The sequence below is a fragment of the Melopsittacus undulatus genome, chromosome 3 (genome assembly GCF_012275295.1).
Source record: "Melopsittacus undulatus isolate bMelUnd1 chromosome 3, bMelUnd1.mat.Z, whole genome shotgun sequence".
NCBI lineage: Eukaryota > Metazoa > Chordata > Aves > Psittaciformes > Psittaculidae > Melopsittacus > Melopsittacus undulatus.
Genome location: NC_047529.1, coordinates 2,299,439 through 2,317,941, shown reverse-complemented (window position 1 = coordinate 2,317,941; position 18,503 = coordinate 2,299,439). Strand labels below are relative to the sequence as shown.

General features: G+C 43.9%; 1 protein-coding gene across 2 annotated transcripts in view; it reads right to left on the bottom strand.

Annotated features, from left to right (window-relative positions):
• Positions 1-16,708, bottom strand: part of CCDC85A (coiled-coil domain containing 85A) — an 82,745-nt gene extending 66,037 nt beyond the window's left edge. For both annotated transcript variants that reach the window (XM_031044619.2, XM_031044620.2), the window contains exons 1-2: positions 16,045-16,708; positions 12,526-13,441 (exon numbers count right to left, since the gene is read on the bottom strand). In XM_031044619.2, the coding sequence (XP_030900479.1) occupies positions 12,526-13,441; positions 16,045-16,263 (1,135 nt within the window). In that variant the 5' untranslated portion in view covers positions 16,264-16,708. The remainder of the gene's footprint in view (positions 1-12,525; positions 13,442-16,044) is intronic.
• Positions 16,709-18,503: the final 1,795 nt, after the last annotated feature.

The window sequence follows — 18,503 nt, the reverse complement described above, 5'->3', positions numbered from 1 at the left end:
TTTGCTTCAAGCTAAGTGTTCATAAAGGTGTTTTCTAGGCATGGGAGCAACCTCAGCCCCAGTTTTTACACCACACTCAGAACCAGACTAATGTAAGAAAAAAAACTGTTGGAAAAGTGGGATGATGCAATGGAATAATCAGTGGCTAAAGCTCAGGAAACCCGGATTTAAGGTTTAGTTGGTGGCTGATTCATCCTGTCTCTTCATTTGTTTAGCTCGTGGTTCTTCATACACCAGATGATGATCAGTGTTTGTTTCATTGGTAACCTGTTTTGAGAACTACAGATAAAAAGCTGTAAGTAATAAACAGGAACTACGAAAACATGTAAGTGTTTACTCAGGTTAACAGCACATCCTTTAGCTCTTTATACACATCAACTTCACACAGCCATTTTCAGTGACTTTGTACAACCATTATCTTGGCTACAAACATTCATGTGTGTAAACTGATGCTAGTTCCACACTCTGATGCTATCCTGGTCAACACACCAGTGATCTCCAGGGCTAGGACTACCACTGGTTAATCCATCTCCAGCTAAAAAGCCAAAGCTCTTTAGTAAAGAGCTGCTTTATCTCCTAACAGCTACCCAAAAGTGGCTCACAATTGCCTTCAGGCTCAAACACTAGGGTTAGAATCTGGAGGAAGGAATTTCTCATGGCTTTCCACAGCAAGTGAGCAAAACAAACCAGCAGTGTTCTCCTCTCCTCCTGCTCCCTGGCTGGTACCACAGTCCCCACCTCTGAGATCACACACTTGCTCTGGACCTTTCAGAAGCTCACAGGGCTGACTGAAACACAGAAGCAGGCTTATACAGCACAAACCAGAGCAAAAGGGGTTGGCCCAAAAGATTTGGCCTGAACAGAACTATTGCAATAGCAACTCCCAGAACATGCAAAAATATCATTAATTTGATGGCCAAGATGGCACAGATTTTGAGTCTTTCCCTGTGCCAGATGTTCATGAATTCAGCAAAATTGAAGCACATCACAGACACACAAAAATCATAGAAACGTAGAGTGGTTTGGGTTGGAAAGGACCTTAACGTCATCCAGTTCCAACCCCCTGCCATGGGCAGGGACACCTCACACTAGACCAAGTCACCCAAGGCTCTGCCCAACCTGGCCTAGAACACTGCCAGGTATGGCAACCTGTTAGTGTCTCATCACCCTCCTGGTAGAGAACTTCCCCTGTTTTAGTTTGAACCCATCACTCCTTGTCCTACTGCTACAATCCCTGATGAAGAGTCCCTCTCTAAAATAGATAACATCAAACATTTACTTTGGTGGCTTTCAGATCTGATATATATTTGGGTTCAGTTTTTTCAGAGTTAGTGGTTTTTGAGGGTTAAGTTTTCTGCACAATACCCCATTAAAAACATGTGTCCACAAAAACAGAGTGAAGTGACATTATACAGGATCCGGTGATGCCATACAGAAGGAAAAGAGAATCAACTCACAGCAGTGAGAAGCACACCTTAGTGGATGCCCATATCTCTGAGAATGCTTCTCACCCTATGGGAACAGGTATTGGCAGCCCACACAATGAAGTGGATACCAAGCTCTATCTGACTGGCTGTCACTAAACCCTCACCTCCACAGTCAGCCTCTAACCCAGCTTACTAGTTTGGAACTACCAGGCCGCATCATGCATGGTGTGGAGGATAAACATCACTGGAAGTGAAAGCAGGCAGGTACCCCACCTTAGTCAGCATCACACCAAGCCAAGATCTACAAACTCATCCACCCCTGGGCCACCACAGATTTGCAGCTGGCTTGAGACCTGAATTAGATGCACAACTGGATTGCTAAAGGGATGGTGTTGACATGCAGAAGAGAACTGGGCCTGCAACCTGCAGGTCAAAGAGGTGCTTCTAATTTACACTATTAAAATTGAGAAATCTGTTTGTGAAAATGTGTGCAACTCATGTCTCTGGATGTGGCTAAAACAGGGTATTCTCAGCTTTATCCTGTCCAGATTCCTAATCGGACTTCTGCAGCAGTGAAGAAACTGTCTCTTACTATCACTTTCCCACTGTTTCCCCAGATATGATGGGACACAAGTACTCAGTACTTAGTAAGCTCTGTATTGACAGTCATGGCAGGTAAGGAGCAAATCAACCAGCTGGTTTATTCACCACCTCACTAGTCTGACTATGCACATTCCTGAAATACCTAAATATCACACTGATGATAGACCAGTGAGGCTCAGGGTTTGGAATTAAGATGCTGCTGGTTCCCTGAGAAACACCATTTCCTGCTGCACACAACATAAACCTTGTTTTTCTCACTCCAAGCAGTGAACATCTACTGATCACTTTTATCTCCCATTACATATCTTTCCCCATGAGTTTCAAGAGCCTGTGCATGAAGATGTACTGCTGAGCAGCACTGCAAGAACAAATAAATCAGAAATAACAAAATTTGGGGGGTATTCAAAGCACTTCATTAAAAATGTTAAATGCACCTTCACAGTCAGCACTGTCTCTCCTGTCACAAGGACAGTGGGCATCAAAGCATCTCACATGAGGTTTAAGTGACATGTGGGGTTAATACCCAACATCAGTTTATTGAGAAATACAGCTGGCAAGTGCACCTCTACCAAACACAAAGCAGAGCCAAGGTTTGTTACGTTTAAGGTATAGATTTTTCCATGTTGATAAACTCAAGATATTTCAATCTCAAACAACAGAAATGGCTTCTCATTCAAACAGTCTTCACTAATCCTTCAAATACCCATTTTTGAAACTGATATCAGGACCAATACTGTTGGTTTTGTTAAAGAACTAAAACACCATCAAGCAACAGAGATGGAGTTGAAAATGTTGCCAAGAAATCTAACTGCAAAGTACACATTTCCAGGTATAGGTTGATAAATGTTGACTTGTCTTTTAAGTACAAACCACTTGGCTTCATCTGGATTGTTGCAGAGTTATCACAAAGCAGGCTCAAGCAAGTCCTTTTGTGGTATGCCTCTTTTTGAGCTTCCCCTTTTCAGTATTCCATTGGTCAACAACTGGATGTACTTGCAGTAGTGTGATCAATACAAAGAGCTAGCACCTATGCAACTCATTCTTGACAAAAAAAAAGGATGATGAAGCGACTTAAGAGGATAAAACTCTGAGATCCAAGCTTCCAAGAGAGTCTGATCAGTCACTTCCATGCTGTCATGCAATCCAGCAACTCCTTTTTATCAGTCTGGAGAGGTTATAAGGTTATGAGATCTTTCCATTTTCTCACATTCATAGAGAAGGTAAAATACACAAATACCAGGACCTTAATGCTGAAATTTGGATTTATTTTGATATGCTCAGGATGCTTTAGTTCTCCAAAATATATGCAGCACGTGCTATGGTTGCAAGTGATCAAAATGTAGCATTCAGCATCACTGACTGCATTGTAGTAGACCAGGTGGCAAGTTCCAATAACAAGGAGCAAATCAAGTTCTCAGCACCCGTACCTGGAGTCAAGACTGCAGAGCCTTTGGTCTTGGTAGTTGGAGAGCTGGTTAGGAAAAAGCACTATTGTTGCTTTCACGGTTTCTTTATGGACTTCCTGATATTGCAAAAACCTAAAATTCAAAATTCAACTTCAGGTTACAAAAAAAGCTGAAATGGAACAGGCAAAAAAGATGAATGACAACAGACAAGTGACTGCAGAGCACTGCAAGCACATGGATATTGAAGCTCCTTGCTTCTGTCTGGGCATCCAATCTCAGTAGAAGTCAGGTGCCAACAAGGAGTGAAGTGCTCAAATACGTCCATGGCCCTAAGGCAGTTTTCAGGTTCTAGCTCACAGCATTCATACACTGCTTGATGGATGCATCTGCCTTCAGTGAAACCTTCCTTTCTCTCTCATAAGCAACCACTATTTTTAGAGACCCATCCTAATGTCACTGGTAATGTTTTCAGACCACAAAACCCCTAAGATGGATTTTGAACATCATTAAGATTCATTCACTGTAAAACAAAAATAGACTCAGAAACCAAGAGGGGATGTGGGTCACCTCCCAGTGCTTTTCTCCATGCTTCTCTGAACTTCACATCAATGTGAGCTACATAGTGATGAATCAGCCCTGAAGCCTCTGTAAAAAGGAGATATATATATATATATATATATATATATATATATATATATTGTTTGAATCCAAGTTTCAAGTACATGCTCCAGGAGCCTACAGCAAGGGTTGAGCAAGGCAAACGTTCACAATTCACAGGAACATAAAGGGATGCCGTGGAAGAAATCTAGTGAGTTTTGAGGTCAAGCATCTGAAGCAGGTGCCTCTCTACTGATCAAATCACAAGTTTGGTATTACAAGTATAAAAGCTCTGGAACAATTTAAGGCAGCGTTGAGAAAGTACCTGTCCTGTCTTTAGATGATATCTGAAGGGCTACAAGGATGCTAGGGAGGGACTCTTCATTAGGGACTGTAGTGATAGGACAAGGGGTAAACTTAAACAGGGGAGGTTTAGATTGGATAAAAGGAAGAAGTTCTTTACTGTAAGGGTGCTGAGGCACTGGAATGGGTTGCCCAGGGAGGTTGTGAATGCTCCATCCCTGGAGGTGTTCAAGACCAGGTTTGACAGAGCCTTGGGTGCCATGGTTTAGTGTGAGGTGTCCCTGCCCATGGCAGGGGGTTGGAACTGGATGAACTCAAGCTCCTTTCCAACCCTAACTATTCTATGATTCTATATTCAGTACTGCTGCATACCACGTGGCTCAGGATGCTTTCAGCTACAATGTGCATTTACTCATGACACTACTGTGTTTGACTAGTCTAAATAATCACATTCTTATATGGACTTCTACTAGTCAGTATTACAAACCTTGTCACCATTTTACCCACTCTAACTTGACATAATAATTGTAATAATTTGTTGCAAAGTTCACAGAAATCATGCAAATGAAAACTGAAGGCTTGAAGAAACCTGTACTTGCTGACATGTAGAGGTACAAAGCTGCTGGTTCCTTCCTCTCCCTAAAGATACAGAGAAACCATGCAAATATGCCCAAAGTTTTCTTAGTAGAACTGACAAGTTGAATTAAGATTGTTTGTTATTCACAGTCTTCACATGAGCGTTCATCTTTGGAGACAGCAGAGCTCAAGATAGCAGCTTTCCATTCACAATCAATCCATCTGAAAACATTTTCCTGCTGCGTACCAAATGCTCACAGATACATCCCAAATCAGGATCTGACTCCCTTCTGTGTATCTTACAGAATTAACAGCACTTTAAAAAGACTTACACACTAAATGTGCACTAGTGTCATTAACGTACTTATATTTTAAAGACAATTCAGTAGAGATCCTTCTCCCCATGTTACACTTGTAGAACTTACCTCCTCTGAAATGGATTAGTGTTGTTACTAGTGTATCCTGCTGGCTTTTAGTCCCACTGTCAGAGGCTTCTCCCAGTCTAATCCTTCCCTTTGCTCATTTCATTTGGTATCTTTCTATTATGACACTGTCTGAAAATCCCATCATAAGCATTCAGATTTCAAAAGAAGAACTGGGAATAGTACAAAGAGGGGAAAGAAGGGGGGATTTTTTTTTTCCTCCTCATTTACCTAAAGGTGCTTTCAGATTTCTTCACTGTCAATACCCCAAAGACTACAGGAGATTCTTAATTCATGCTTATGAAGGAATCAAAGAACGTAACTAGGACCTTTCACAGTACTTTAGTTTGCACTAAGATTGCAGATTCTATTATTAAGTTCTTGAGGAATATTACAGGCCACAGCTGGAGAATGAGTGTGTGGAAAAATTGCCTCCACATACAAATGAATAAGGACCAAAAGAACCACCTTACAGTAATCAGAAATTACTACACTGGATCAGACTAGTGCAATTAGTATTTTATAATATATTTAGTATTTTATTATATACATATATAGGCACACACACACACACACTCAACAAGGACCAGGACCAGCTCTTTTAGACAGAGGCACACAAAAACTTTTGCCATTAACAGCAGTGGAATGACACACCGGAGTGAAATTCACCCTTAGCTTCTATTACTTAGAAGCTGATGTTCACCTTAGAACAAATGAATCAGATCTCCCAAACACCAAGGATTCCCATTTTACCTTGCATTACCAGCACAAGCACTGTATAACCTGGTTTCAATCTTTTCATGAGTATAGATGTGGTGTATTAAGATGCACTTCTTTCTGCAATAAGCCAAATTCAAAGCTCGGTGTACCAGTCCTAATAGATTCTCTTAACTATTCAAGCAGCATACACAGACAAGATTCATATCAAGATCATGACTTGAAGATAATTCCCAATGCTCTCTCAGAAGCTATATAGATATATACACATATATCTGTGTATATAACAAGACCTAAGCTGTGCTTCAGTTTACTAATTAAAGTATGACTTACTAGCTCAGAAGACAATGAATTTTCATTGCTAGAGTCATTTTTATATGTACACAAAGCTTTATTTACCTCATTATAGCCCCTATAATGTGGAACGCTTCACTGTCCTTCACTGCTCTCGGCGTCTGTGCACTCTGGGTGGGTGAATGGCACAAAGTTTTGAGCCAACACTATATAACTGCTACCTTCTTCCCTATTAACCAGTTCAGCTCCAATCCTTGCATAACCTGCAGCAACTCCCCATTGGTAACTTCCTAATAAGATAATACATTAAAGATCCCACTGCTAACTAGAAGAGAAGAGACGGGACACTCTTTGGCTAACACACATAATATACCCTACAGGGTTGAAGACCTTAAACAAGCAGCATTTACCAAGAGTTATTATGATGTTCTAACTCTGCATTATAACTGACAAGAGTTCAGAGAATTTGACAATTTAATCACTGTAATATTTCTAAGCCCATATTTTACTATTATAAAACCACTTTTAACTCAAAGCTCTGCAAAGGACTGTGTTAAATGAGGTCCTGGCTTCAGGTTAAAGGTGCTCTCTCCAAGCACAGACTCAGACACGGCTTTCATGTGAGGACTCTCCATTCTGGCACTAATGAAATAAAATAGAATCAAAATGTGCCCACAGATTTCAGGCAGCCAATACTCACAGCCTGAGAGCTCCTGATGAGCCCTCACAGGCAAAAGCAAGTATCTTGCATCTTCAAGAGAACTAAATGATCTTCTCTACATACCGAAATAAACTGCCACTCACTGCTCAGAAAACACGTTATTGATCACAACAGGCAATGAAATAAGCAGTAGTACAATTATGTCAGCTCTATCTCAACAAAGTGAGGGGATGCCACAGGGCTGGCTTGCAGTTTGTCAAGACACTGTGATAACAGCACTGTGATCTATGTCAACCTTTCACTTCTGGAGGTCTGTGGACAAACATCAGTGTAGTTCCAGCAGAGACCCAGAGCAAGAGCTATGGCCACACACCTCAAATTCATCAGCCAGCAGAGCTGCTGGTTAAATGCTTGGGAGATAAGGGCACAGCTCACAGGTCTGAAGGGAGAGCTGCTGAATGGGCTCTATCAACACTTTGGTGAAACTATGGTACATCACAGGAGCTGAGGGATGAGTAACCAATTCACTGCAGCGTCTATACAGTTAGCGCCAACTCCCTCCCACCTTACTAACACACACTCATCACTGCCTAACATAGACCTTGCTCTCAAAGATACATGGTGTCCTGGGTTCATCTGTAACAGTTCTTTTTCTCCTTCCTTTCTATACTGGTGTTCATTTAAAGATATGTCTACATTCCCTACACTGATTCTTGCTTCCATCAAAGACTGAACTAGCATGAAGTCCTTACTGCCAAAGTCATCTATGGTGCAGGGTATGCAACCTAAGGGGAAGAAAGAAGGATGAGACTTGAAAGTAGTGACTCCACAGAAAGGGCAGTGTCTCACACCTGGCTGGGGTGTACTCAGTCCTGTGAGGAGAGAGGTTGCTCAGCTGAGCTCTTTTCCCACTGTAAGGTGTAGTGCCAATGCCTATCTAGCATCAGCTAGACAGGGATAGGAGCAAACCTCTGCCAGCAGCATAAGTCTCATTGTCATTTTGATTAGCCACTGAACTTCCCAGTCAGAGCACTGGAACACCCATGTAACTGTTTGAAATTAGGTGTTTTTGTAAGGAGAGGCACCACTCTTCCCACTAACACATCAGCAGTTTGGCTGGAAGGATGATCCACCTCATACTGAAATGTTCAAACCACTACTGGTTTTGTCAGTGAAGGATCTGTAAATGCAAACTTCTTCCCAAAGCCCTACAATATGAGTTTGTAGTAGGCTCATTGTTTGGATACTGCAAGACACATTTTCAGCTTGATAAATTACTCCACAAAAAATGAGTTGGGTAATAAAAGCCACACACTCCAGTCACATACATATTCACATATACACCCCAGTTCTCTTACGGTGTGTAATAGCTAAAACTAATTTACAAGCATGACATAAACCCAATGGAATTCAATTGAAAGACTGTGATTGACACAGTTTCAGAGCTCTACACTTCAAATAATAAGCTTTTGGAATAAATAGTAGATTATTTCATAATGGAAAGCAAATGGAATTTGCTTTGGAATTTCATAATGGAAATCAATCCTGTAGCCTCTGCTTACACAACAGGTTCCTCTCAGGAGTCAGGAAAGCTGTATCAGGCTCCCAACAGCAGATGCAGAGTGGTGGGTGACATCAGGAGAGCTCAAGTCACACACAAGGTATCATATACTACTATTAATGACAGGCAAATGATTTCCATTATAACTTTAAGGAACATAACACATAAACAACCTACACCATAACATGTCATCATTTCACTCTTTGGCCAGCAGGATGTAAGCTGTTTCTACTGAGAGGCTACCAGTTAACTCAGTAACATTATTACATGTTTTCCCTCTCTGAAGTCATGCTGCAGTTTCCTCTTTTTACCCAATGCAGCATTTTCTGAGTTCATTTTTCTTATAAGCAGCATCTTTATAGCAGAAACTGCTCAGTAGTTAAGCCAAGTCTCCATTTAGCCTACAAATACCTTTGCTGAAGGAGAGGGGCTGTTGCATTTGTTCTGCAAGAACCCTCACACCTCCAGCAGCACACAGTGTTAGTCAGCAGTTTTACTTCTCCTCATTAATAACCTCACAAGGAAGCAAAATGCATGTATGAAAAGCCTTCTGATGCTTTCCTGTCACACAGAAGTCAAAGCCCAGAGTAAAACAAAGGGCTTCTTAAAATAGAAAGTTTACAATAAATTGCTTTGACTAAAACCCACCACTTAGACTGCAACTGCTGAAAGCACGATCATTTATATCAAGCACTTCTACCCCACACTCTGTCAGAGTCAAACCCCCATGCATTATTCTCAGTTGCAGAAATGTTCTCTTTGAAGTGTTTTTTACTGCTGGTATCTCCTAATTTCAGCAGTCTTTCTACCCCAAATAACCCTGTGCCCATTGCCCAGAACCTTTAGGTGTGAGCACAGCAGAAGTTTGTTGCTTAAAGCCTTTCAAATGAAATGCATGTTTTCAATTAACAAGCATAGGTCACATTTAGAGCTCTCATCCCAGTTTCTGTCACTCTAAAGGTTGAGGACATCCAGTGCAGAAAAATATGTAGGAGAACCCTGAGGTAAAGTCTTTAAAGCTTTATAAATCTTATAAATGAAAGCTGACATGTCATACACGAAAAAAAATACTCAGATCAAACCGTTGAGCATAGAAAATGAGAAGAATTAGGAAAGGAAATGTTATCACCTCATCCTTTATTACTTCAGCTGTGCCTATGGACCAAAAACAGCTCCAGACTGAAGTAACTTCCTGCATACCTCATGACAGCTTAAAATATGCATGAAGCCCAAAGAATTAATGCACATACCATATCCTGTAAAGCAGGCAACAGCTACACATCCTATTTCTGATGGCACAGTAATGTTAAATTGCAACTGCATTAACTTTATCTTAAGAGTTTGGCAGAGCCCTGCAAATACTCCATTCCTCATGTCTTTACATACAATCAGAGTTCTAGTATAGATTAATTGCATATTACTCAATACATTGCTTCCCTGTGGTCACACAAGTGCTGACAAGACAAGAGCTCCTCTCAGACCTGATTCAGGGTTCAGTTAAGAACAAGGAGGACAGGAGAGGCTTGTACTGAACCTACCACGTGCTGATTACTTTATTCCTGTAGTTACAGAGGAGTCAAAAACTGTTAGTATTTCTTTGCTATTTGTCACTCTTGCTGCTCAAATGACAGTCCACAAGAACTACAATAAGATTGGAAGTGCCCTGAAAAATGTATGTGCAATCATACTCCAAGTTGTAAAACAAAATAGGCTCCACCAACACAATATAGTACATTTACTACATGTTTTTCGGATAAGAATCAAAAATAGCATCCTTTTATATTACTGATGGGAATTTAAGGCCAGGTATACAGGCCACTTTCTAATTCCTGTTTTCAGAGTTCCACCAGTCCTTACAAGGGATGCAAAAGATCAGGATTTTCTCTACAAGTCACAGTTCCCATCTCTACTCAATTGGCAGGTTCATGTATATAGGCAGACTCAGAACAGGCACATTAAGATCTATACATTACTTTAGCAATAACAAGCAATAGCAGTCAGCACTTCTACTGCTTCCATATTAACTGTTCTTCACACCTTTACAGCAGCTGGCAAAAGCAAAACACAAAAACTCTAAAAGGATTCAGCCTTGCTGTGAAGATCAAGTATGTTCTTGAAGTTTAAGGCTTCTTCCTCAGAGTAAAGCTGTCAAGAGTTTTAGCACTGTCCAAGGTCAGACAGAAGTCAGAACTAAGCCTCATGCTTGCATCAAACTAGATAAATATGAAAGGAGAGAGGTTTGACATCCTACTGGTGAGAGAAGCTCTCTGCAAGAATGATTATATAAAGCACAGGACAGGCAAAGCTCTGATTAAAGTCAATAAACAGACTTGCAAATCACCAGCTGCCCTCTCCAGCATCTTGTGGCCCGGGTCCAAATTGCAGATAGCTCAAATACTCTGCGCAACGGACACCAGTCAACTCAGGTTTAAAGAAGGAACTGCTTTCCTTGCACTGTCAATAACATGGCTGAGCTCTTGACAAGAGTATTCGGACTAAGAAAATACCAGGAAGTCCACCCTGCTGGGAGCAGAAACCCCATCCCTTTGTGCATGAGCTTTAAAACCTCAGATCTCCTTTGTACATAACCAGGGATCAGATTGATGAACCTCTCAAATGTGACAAAGAAGCCACGTGGGGAAGTCTGGTCCCATACTTCATGTTACTTACAGCCAGGTCACTTTTAAACAGAAAGAACTGGATGGAGAAAGAAATACAGTATTTAACAGAAGTTCTTGTAAGACAGACCTGTAACTTGTGCATTGCATGGCTTCACAGTCATACACTCATCTCAATCATTTTAAAATCATTAAAAAGAGAAGTCTCTACATTTAACCACTTTGGGTTCCTCAGCCCTGTCAAGCATATGCATTTCCCTGAAAGTAATCTGGATTTACCCCAACAGAGCGAGTTATCTTAGCTGAAGGCATTTTGCAACACAACTTCTACAGCTGCTTATAGAGTACAAAGACATGAACTCCATTCCAGACAGTTCACTAAGACAAAATCATCACTTTCCACAGAGCTTGACTTCAAATCTAAGAGTAAAGGTCTGAGAAATGGGTTTGCAGCTACAATGCTATTTTCCTTTGTGAAAACAAACTGGAGCAGACTACAAAAATCCTGCCAAGTCTGTAAAAAGTTATTTCTACAGCATAAGAGGATGCTTGAACTCTGGTTTAATAATTTCCTTTGCTGTATTTCATTCATTTCAGTATGATTGCAACTGTTTGTCTTCAAAATAACAAAATGCTTCAGTGTGACTACTTTAAATCGTTTCAGAGGGAATACACAGCTCTTAAAGCTTGTGCTTAGAAGCATGTTTATTTGGTATCATTCTAAAATGCAGCGGTAACAACACAAACCCCCAACCTTAAGATCTGCCTTCATTTTTAATTTATTGTAATTAAACACACACAAGCTCAAGGCTTTGCAGATCTTTAGGAGCAGACTCATTTATATTGAGCCCAGATCTTCATCTGGGGTCTTGTCCAAATCTTATGGAAAAGGACAGAAGCAGCCTTCCAGCAACAAACAGGAAATTATTACATCTTTAAAGCTACAGAAAGAGGAGGTTGGGAAGGTGGAAATGAAACTGAAGACATTCACCTCCATTCTGCTGACTCAAACCCACGCAACTCCTCTCTGATGTAAACAGAGGTCTGCCTAGGGACAAAGTTTATGTCTACCAGCCACAGAACAGGATCACAGCCAAGAGCTGCTCCGTGGTACCTTACACCAACACTCAAGATGTACTTTTCCTCTGCTTTTGTAATCTACTCAACACCTACTGGAAGGACTCCGATTACATCACTTGCTAAAGGAATAATGCCAACACCAGACTTGGTACCTTTCACTTCACATAAAACATTATTCCTTTTCCAGAAATAGCTGAAATTAGCACTGAAACTACCTTAGTAATTTTCAAAATGAGTTTTCACTAAAGGTATTGACCCACCATTCATTCCATTGTATATACTCCTGTGGTGAGGTGACAGGTCATCTGTTACTTGTCTCCTGAGGGTACCTTCTCTGCTGCCTCCACTGAGATGTTTGAGATGCTCTGGACTCCCTCCATAGTGTTGTTTGAGATGCTCAGGGCTTGTACCCCTCACTTTGTGGAGATGTTCTGTACTTCCACTCAGCGTGTGCTTCTGAAGATGATCTGGGCTGCCACTGCTGTGCTTTTGATGCTCAGGACTACTACCCGGCCTCTGCTTTTGAAAATGTTCAGGGCTGCTACTCAAAACATGCTTTGGGATCGTTTCTGGGCTGCTGCTGCTGTGCTTTTGTTGTTCAGGTGCTTTGACAATGGTTTTGTGATGTTCTGGACTGGGTCCTTTCAGGTGATGGTCAGGACTGCCAGAGCTCCTTGGCTTCTGCAGGTGCTCTGGGCTTATGCTGCGGTGTTTCTGATGCTCAGGGCTTCCTTCACCCCGAGTTTTCTGGAGATGCTCTGGACTAGTACTTGGATGATGTTTATGATGGTCTGGACTATCTGTGCTTCCTGTGCTAGAAGTACTACTCCCATCACCAACATCTCTGATGTAAGCACTTGTTGCAGTTAACTGGCACAGGCTGATCTGGCTGTCGATAGAGCTCCGACTGCCTGCTCCACCACCCTTCTCCTCATCCAGCAACACACACAATTCCTTCAGCTCCAGGTTCTCCTTAACCACTTCTTCTTGTCTCACTTCCAGTTCTTTCAGCTTCTGTAAGTATAAGGCAACCTCTTTGTGCATAATACTAGCGCTGTACCTGCCCAGTCTCTGCCATTCTCGGGACACCTTCTTGCCCTTCTGCCTGTCATCATCCAGAAAGCAGCAAAGGTCTCGCAGTTCTTGGTTATCTTCTTGCAGCTTCTGGTTGATATCCTTCAAGAGAAAAATCATCGTGACAGAGAAGTGTCTAAAAGAATCACATTATACAAGCTAGTGAACAGCCCTGCTATAAACTCATCACCTAAGCATTCAAGTAAGGCACAAGCAGTTGTGTGTGTAGATCTGGCAATATTATAACAGCATCATGCTTCAAACAAGCAAAGCTGCTGGCCAGTAAAAAGCATTGATCACCTGGAGCTAATCTAGAAGGGCTCAAAGACAAACCTGTGATACAGCATAAAAGTTTTGGATGCTTAATTCATTTTCATGCTAATCATGTGAATAATTTAGTTTCTGACTTAGCAAAGACCATCTGCACTCTCATGATGATCTCACTCCCCTGAGGTATATTCACCTGCAAGTTAGAGCTGAACAGAACTGCAAAGTACATCAGAAACTGTAATCTTGCTTAAATAATTACTTATTAACATTTATGCTCTCTGTTCCCTAAAGCACATTCACATAGAAGGGTGAACATTTGAGAGATTTAGAAAAACAGCCTTTCTTTGGCTTTGTTTCAGATTTGCATGACAGAACCTTGTCAGGCATTACTTAACCAGGACTGCTCCAACCACTCTGCCATAAAATAATCGGCTGTCACAGGTTTTTGTTAGGAGTGAAAATGAAGTACATGATTCCATGCCCTTCTCTGAGGGAGGAACAGTGTGAAGCAAATGCTCTGAAGCAAAAACGTTCAAGCTATTGCTACAGGAGAATAATGTGCCAAAAAAAACATCTTCAGTATTTTAGCCTCCTAGTTTTACTAAAATGGCTTGTGACCATGTTTATCTTTCTCCCATCTAAATATCCATTCCTTCTTATGTAAGGCATGAGAAATAGAGACTAGCCACAACTGGTAACAAAATAGCCTTATGGAAAGACCAGTTTAACACTATTTCTTAAGAAAAGGAAGCTTTTGTAACTCTACTGCATGTGTTTATCTGATCTTTGCCTCCAAATAACTTTGAACTTGACCAATTTCAACCCATATTTGACAAAGGAAAAATTTCAGTGAGGTTACAAGGTACCCTTTAAAATCTGGGCTGTGAAAGGGATTTTAAACAACCCCACAGTGGAATAAAACAGTTGTGGAAGCCCACAGCCAGTCACTCAGAGGCAGGAAGCATCCATTCACTGAAACCAGGCACAGCTCATCCTGACTCATAGACCAGTTACTCCACACAGGACAAAGGAGGAGATGTTCAGACATCAAGCCAGGGCTCATACTCATTCTCCCTAATTCCTTTTCAAAGTTGCAGCTGAGGCATCTAAACAAAAGGTGGAAGTGAAACATCACTTAAGGAGTTCAGAATGGAGAGAGGAATTTGTCACTCCTTCCTACACATCTTGGTCTGTTTTGCTACTTATCTGGAAGTCGCATCGATCTCTATGATATCACCTTCGCACATAGCTGCAATTCAGCTTACATTTAACACTTTAAGCTCTATTTTTACTAAAGTACTATCATGGATGGGTCTTTTCTACCCCCAGATTGTCAAGAAGAGGCAGGAGAGACGTACACATACACTCCTACTTTGCACAACTTGGGAGATAGGAACAATCTTCCCCCACATGCTATTTATTTTATGCCACACTGTTATCAAAGATGCTTTCTCAATCTTTTAGCTGATTAAAGCCATTCTGCAAGTCAAGAACTGCCTTTTAATGTACTCTTACATAATAATAATTCTAAAGCCCAATCTACATCCCTGTTTCCCCTCTTTCCCTCCAACCTCACCTCACTGAAGGTACTTACTAAAGACAATGTCCTCTCCCAAAGCAACAAGGCATAAAAGGTTTTGTAGTCCTGCTTGCTTTAAGATAACTTTCTAGGTCTATAATACATGTGTGCATACTAAGGCAGGGAAACTATATATTATCTATTCCTTGGAATTGGGAAGGAAACATCGGGGACTATGCTCCTCATCCACCAAAAGAGCTCAGTTAAGAAGGGTTAAGTTATTAGAGACTTGGTCTGCCCCTGACTGTAGCAGAAGCTACAGTACAATGGAAAATGGCTCGATCAGAGACGAGTTACCAGACATCTTTTTCAGACAATAAACTTGGGATTGGTTCTGATCATCCCAAAACAGAACCCAAGGGTGTACCAGCACCTGCCTCATGCTGCTCTGCAGCCTGGAGGTGAGCAGCTCTCTCCAGCAGCCCATCATACGAGTAAGTCATCTTAAGACAGTGACAGAAAACAGACTAAGCTACATAAAACCTTTTGAAGGTCTACAGCTCTGCATGCTACTCTTTCATGTACACTTTAAGGCAGGGTAGTTTAATCTGCCCAAAAAGCATGAAGTCTAACACAAAGGTGACCAGACTTAAGGGGTTTTATCAACGCAAAGTACACGGAGGCAGTCATGAGAGCCATGCTCCACAGACTGCAGGAGAGCAGATTGTGCTCTCTTAACCAAACCCTTGCCTTTTAAGCGGTCTCAAAGGCTACTTATTCACTCCAGCCCTTGTTCACTTTCCAATGCACTCTCGGTACCGGCTCCTCCCAGGGCATCCACCTGCTGAGACGGCTCCCGACGGGACGCCGAGACACGGCAGCAACTTCGGGGCTCCCACCCTGCCCACCCCGCTACCTTCAAGCCGCGGATTTCGCCGAGGTGCAGCTGGAGGCGGCGGTTCACCTCGCGGATGAGGTTGCTGTGGTCCAGCATCGCGCTCATCTTCTCGGCTTCGGCTCGGCGGAGGCTGCGGATCAGCTCCTCCTTGCTCCACTTGAGCAGCTCCTCGTCCGACACCTTGGACAAGTCCTCGGCCGGCGCCGCCCCGCAACTTTCCGACGCCACTTTGGACATGGTGGCACCCGGGGAGGGGACACCCCCCGACCGGGGGCTACAACCCCTCTGGGGCAGCCCCACCGCCGCTCAGGGGAAAGGGCGAGCGCAGAGCCCGCCGGCCGCTCCCGAGGGGGCACCCCCGGCTCCAGCGCCCGGGGCGGCTGGGCCGGGCTGGGGGTTACGACGGGAACCACTCCCGGCTCCAGAGAGAGGATCCTGGAATACCGGAGGAAGAGGAGGAGGAAAGGGTGTGGAGGAAGCTGAGCCACAGGCTGGGGAGCAAACTTCCCCCGTCGAGAAGGAGGAAAAATACCAAATAAAGGGAAAAAGACAAGGGGCAGCGGGACAAGCCCGGCTCTTTCAACAGGTCAGCGGTGCTCCTACCCGCTGCCGGGGCGCGGTGCCGCTCACTGTAACCGCCGCCCCTGCGCTGCGGGATGCGGGCTCGCCGGGTGCGGAGCCTGCGGGGTCCAGAGCGAGCGCTCCATGGCGATGGTCGGGCTGGGTCGGTCTGGGCCGGTCTGGGTCGGTGTGGGTCGTTCTGGGTCGGTCTGTGTCCGTCGGTCGAGCGGTCCCCACCGCAGCGGGAGGAGCGGCAGTGCCGGGCGCGGGGCTGCTCGCGGCTTTTCACACGTGCGGGAGGGGGGGCGGCGCTGTCCCCACGCGGCTCACGGGCGCCACCTGCCGCTCACGGCCGGGACGGGGCTGCCCCGGTTGGCATCGCCGGTACCGGCCGCCCGCAGCACAGGGGCCGGGCTGAGCGCACCGCGGCCGCTGCTCGGGGCAGCCCCACGGGAGGGAGCCACAGACCGGCCCCCGGTGCTGCAGGGAGCAGCTTTACACCGGGAAACGGGGGTGCAGAGGCAGCCGCCGCCGTTCAGCCCGCACCGGGCAGGAGGGGAGGGCGCATTACATCACCGGCAGCCAGCGCCGCCTCGGCTGTACAGAGCTGTGAGCGGACAGAGCCAGACACAGCCCCTCAGTGCAACTTCCCTCGAGCTGAAGGTCGCCGGAGCTCCCCGCAGGAATCAGGACTGGGATGTTTGCATTTCCTCCTTCGGAACACGCAGTGGCGGTGCTGGGAGAGGTTTACATGTCCCAGTTTGCTCGGAGATACAAAGACTCGACATAAATCCGCCTTGCTGATGATTTGAGAATGGAACGTGATAATCCATTCATGCTGCTTACAAAGACAGATGATACGAGATAGTTCATAGTGGATGAACTGGAACTAGTAGGTGCATAATTGGTTGAATTCCCATTTTTAATCACTCTGAGCAATCTCCTGTGGGCAGAGGAGAGTGCTTCCCTCCATGGGCTCTTGCCACCTCCAATTTCAGTATTCCATAATTACTCAGCATGAAAGATTCCAGGCTCTGGAGGGGGAAAGTGTAAAGTGCTGGATATCCGGGGCTGCAGATACCGCCGCTGCAGTCCCACGAGTAGGGCTGGCTCTGCAGGAGCTGCACAGCGCCTGCCCTGTCAGTCCCTGTCCCTGTCACCATCCCAGGTGGCTCCTGTGGCATTGTGCTGCCTCAGGCACCTCTCTGCCCTGCCTGCTGGGAGAGCAGCACATGCCACTGGATCAGAGAGCCAAGGGTTATTTTCTACTCCAGTCCTATTTAAAAGTTGCAAGAATGGTCAAATCAAACACTATTTAGTCCTTTGTTCTTCTCCCTAAACTATCAGCTGTAATTTCATCACAATCAGAGTTCTGTTCCTATCCATCTCAGGCTACACTTTGCATTTCCACTATGCCAACAAGTCCAACACATTTTCCCTTCCCAAGCACATTCCGAGATGCTCTGCCCATTGATCTGCTTCCCATGTACCTCCAGTTTCCCAGCAAGGTGCCAGACCCTGCTCTGATTCGGCATGACCCAGCAAGGGCAGCCACAGACACCACCTTCCACCCCTACCAGTCACTTGCCAAAGGCACATTTTGGGTACATCCCACCATGGGTACAGGCTGCCACACAAGGAGAATCACCCCTACTACAAACAGAACCTGTGCCAAGCTGCAGTATGAACTCTGATGTCCATCACAGTCAACAAGGGTTCCAACAGAGCATGGAGCTCTGCCATCATGAAATCCCATTTCCCAACCAGCACTAAGTATTGTGTGAAATATTTATTTCCTCTGAAAACTCCATCACTCCCTTAAATCCTCTGAATACTTTTCCCCACTCAAAAGAACAAAGCTTTAGATAAAAGCATCTGACCAGTCACAACAAAAATACTGTAAAAGGCCATGAAAA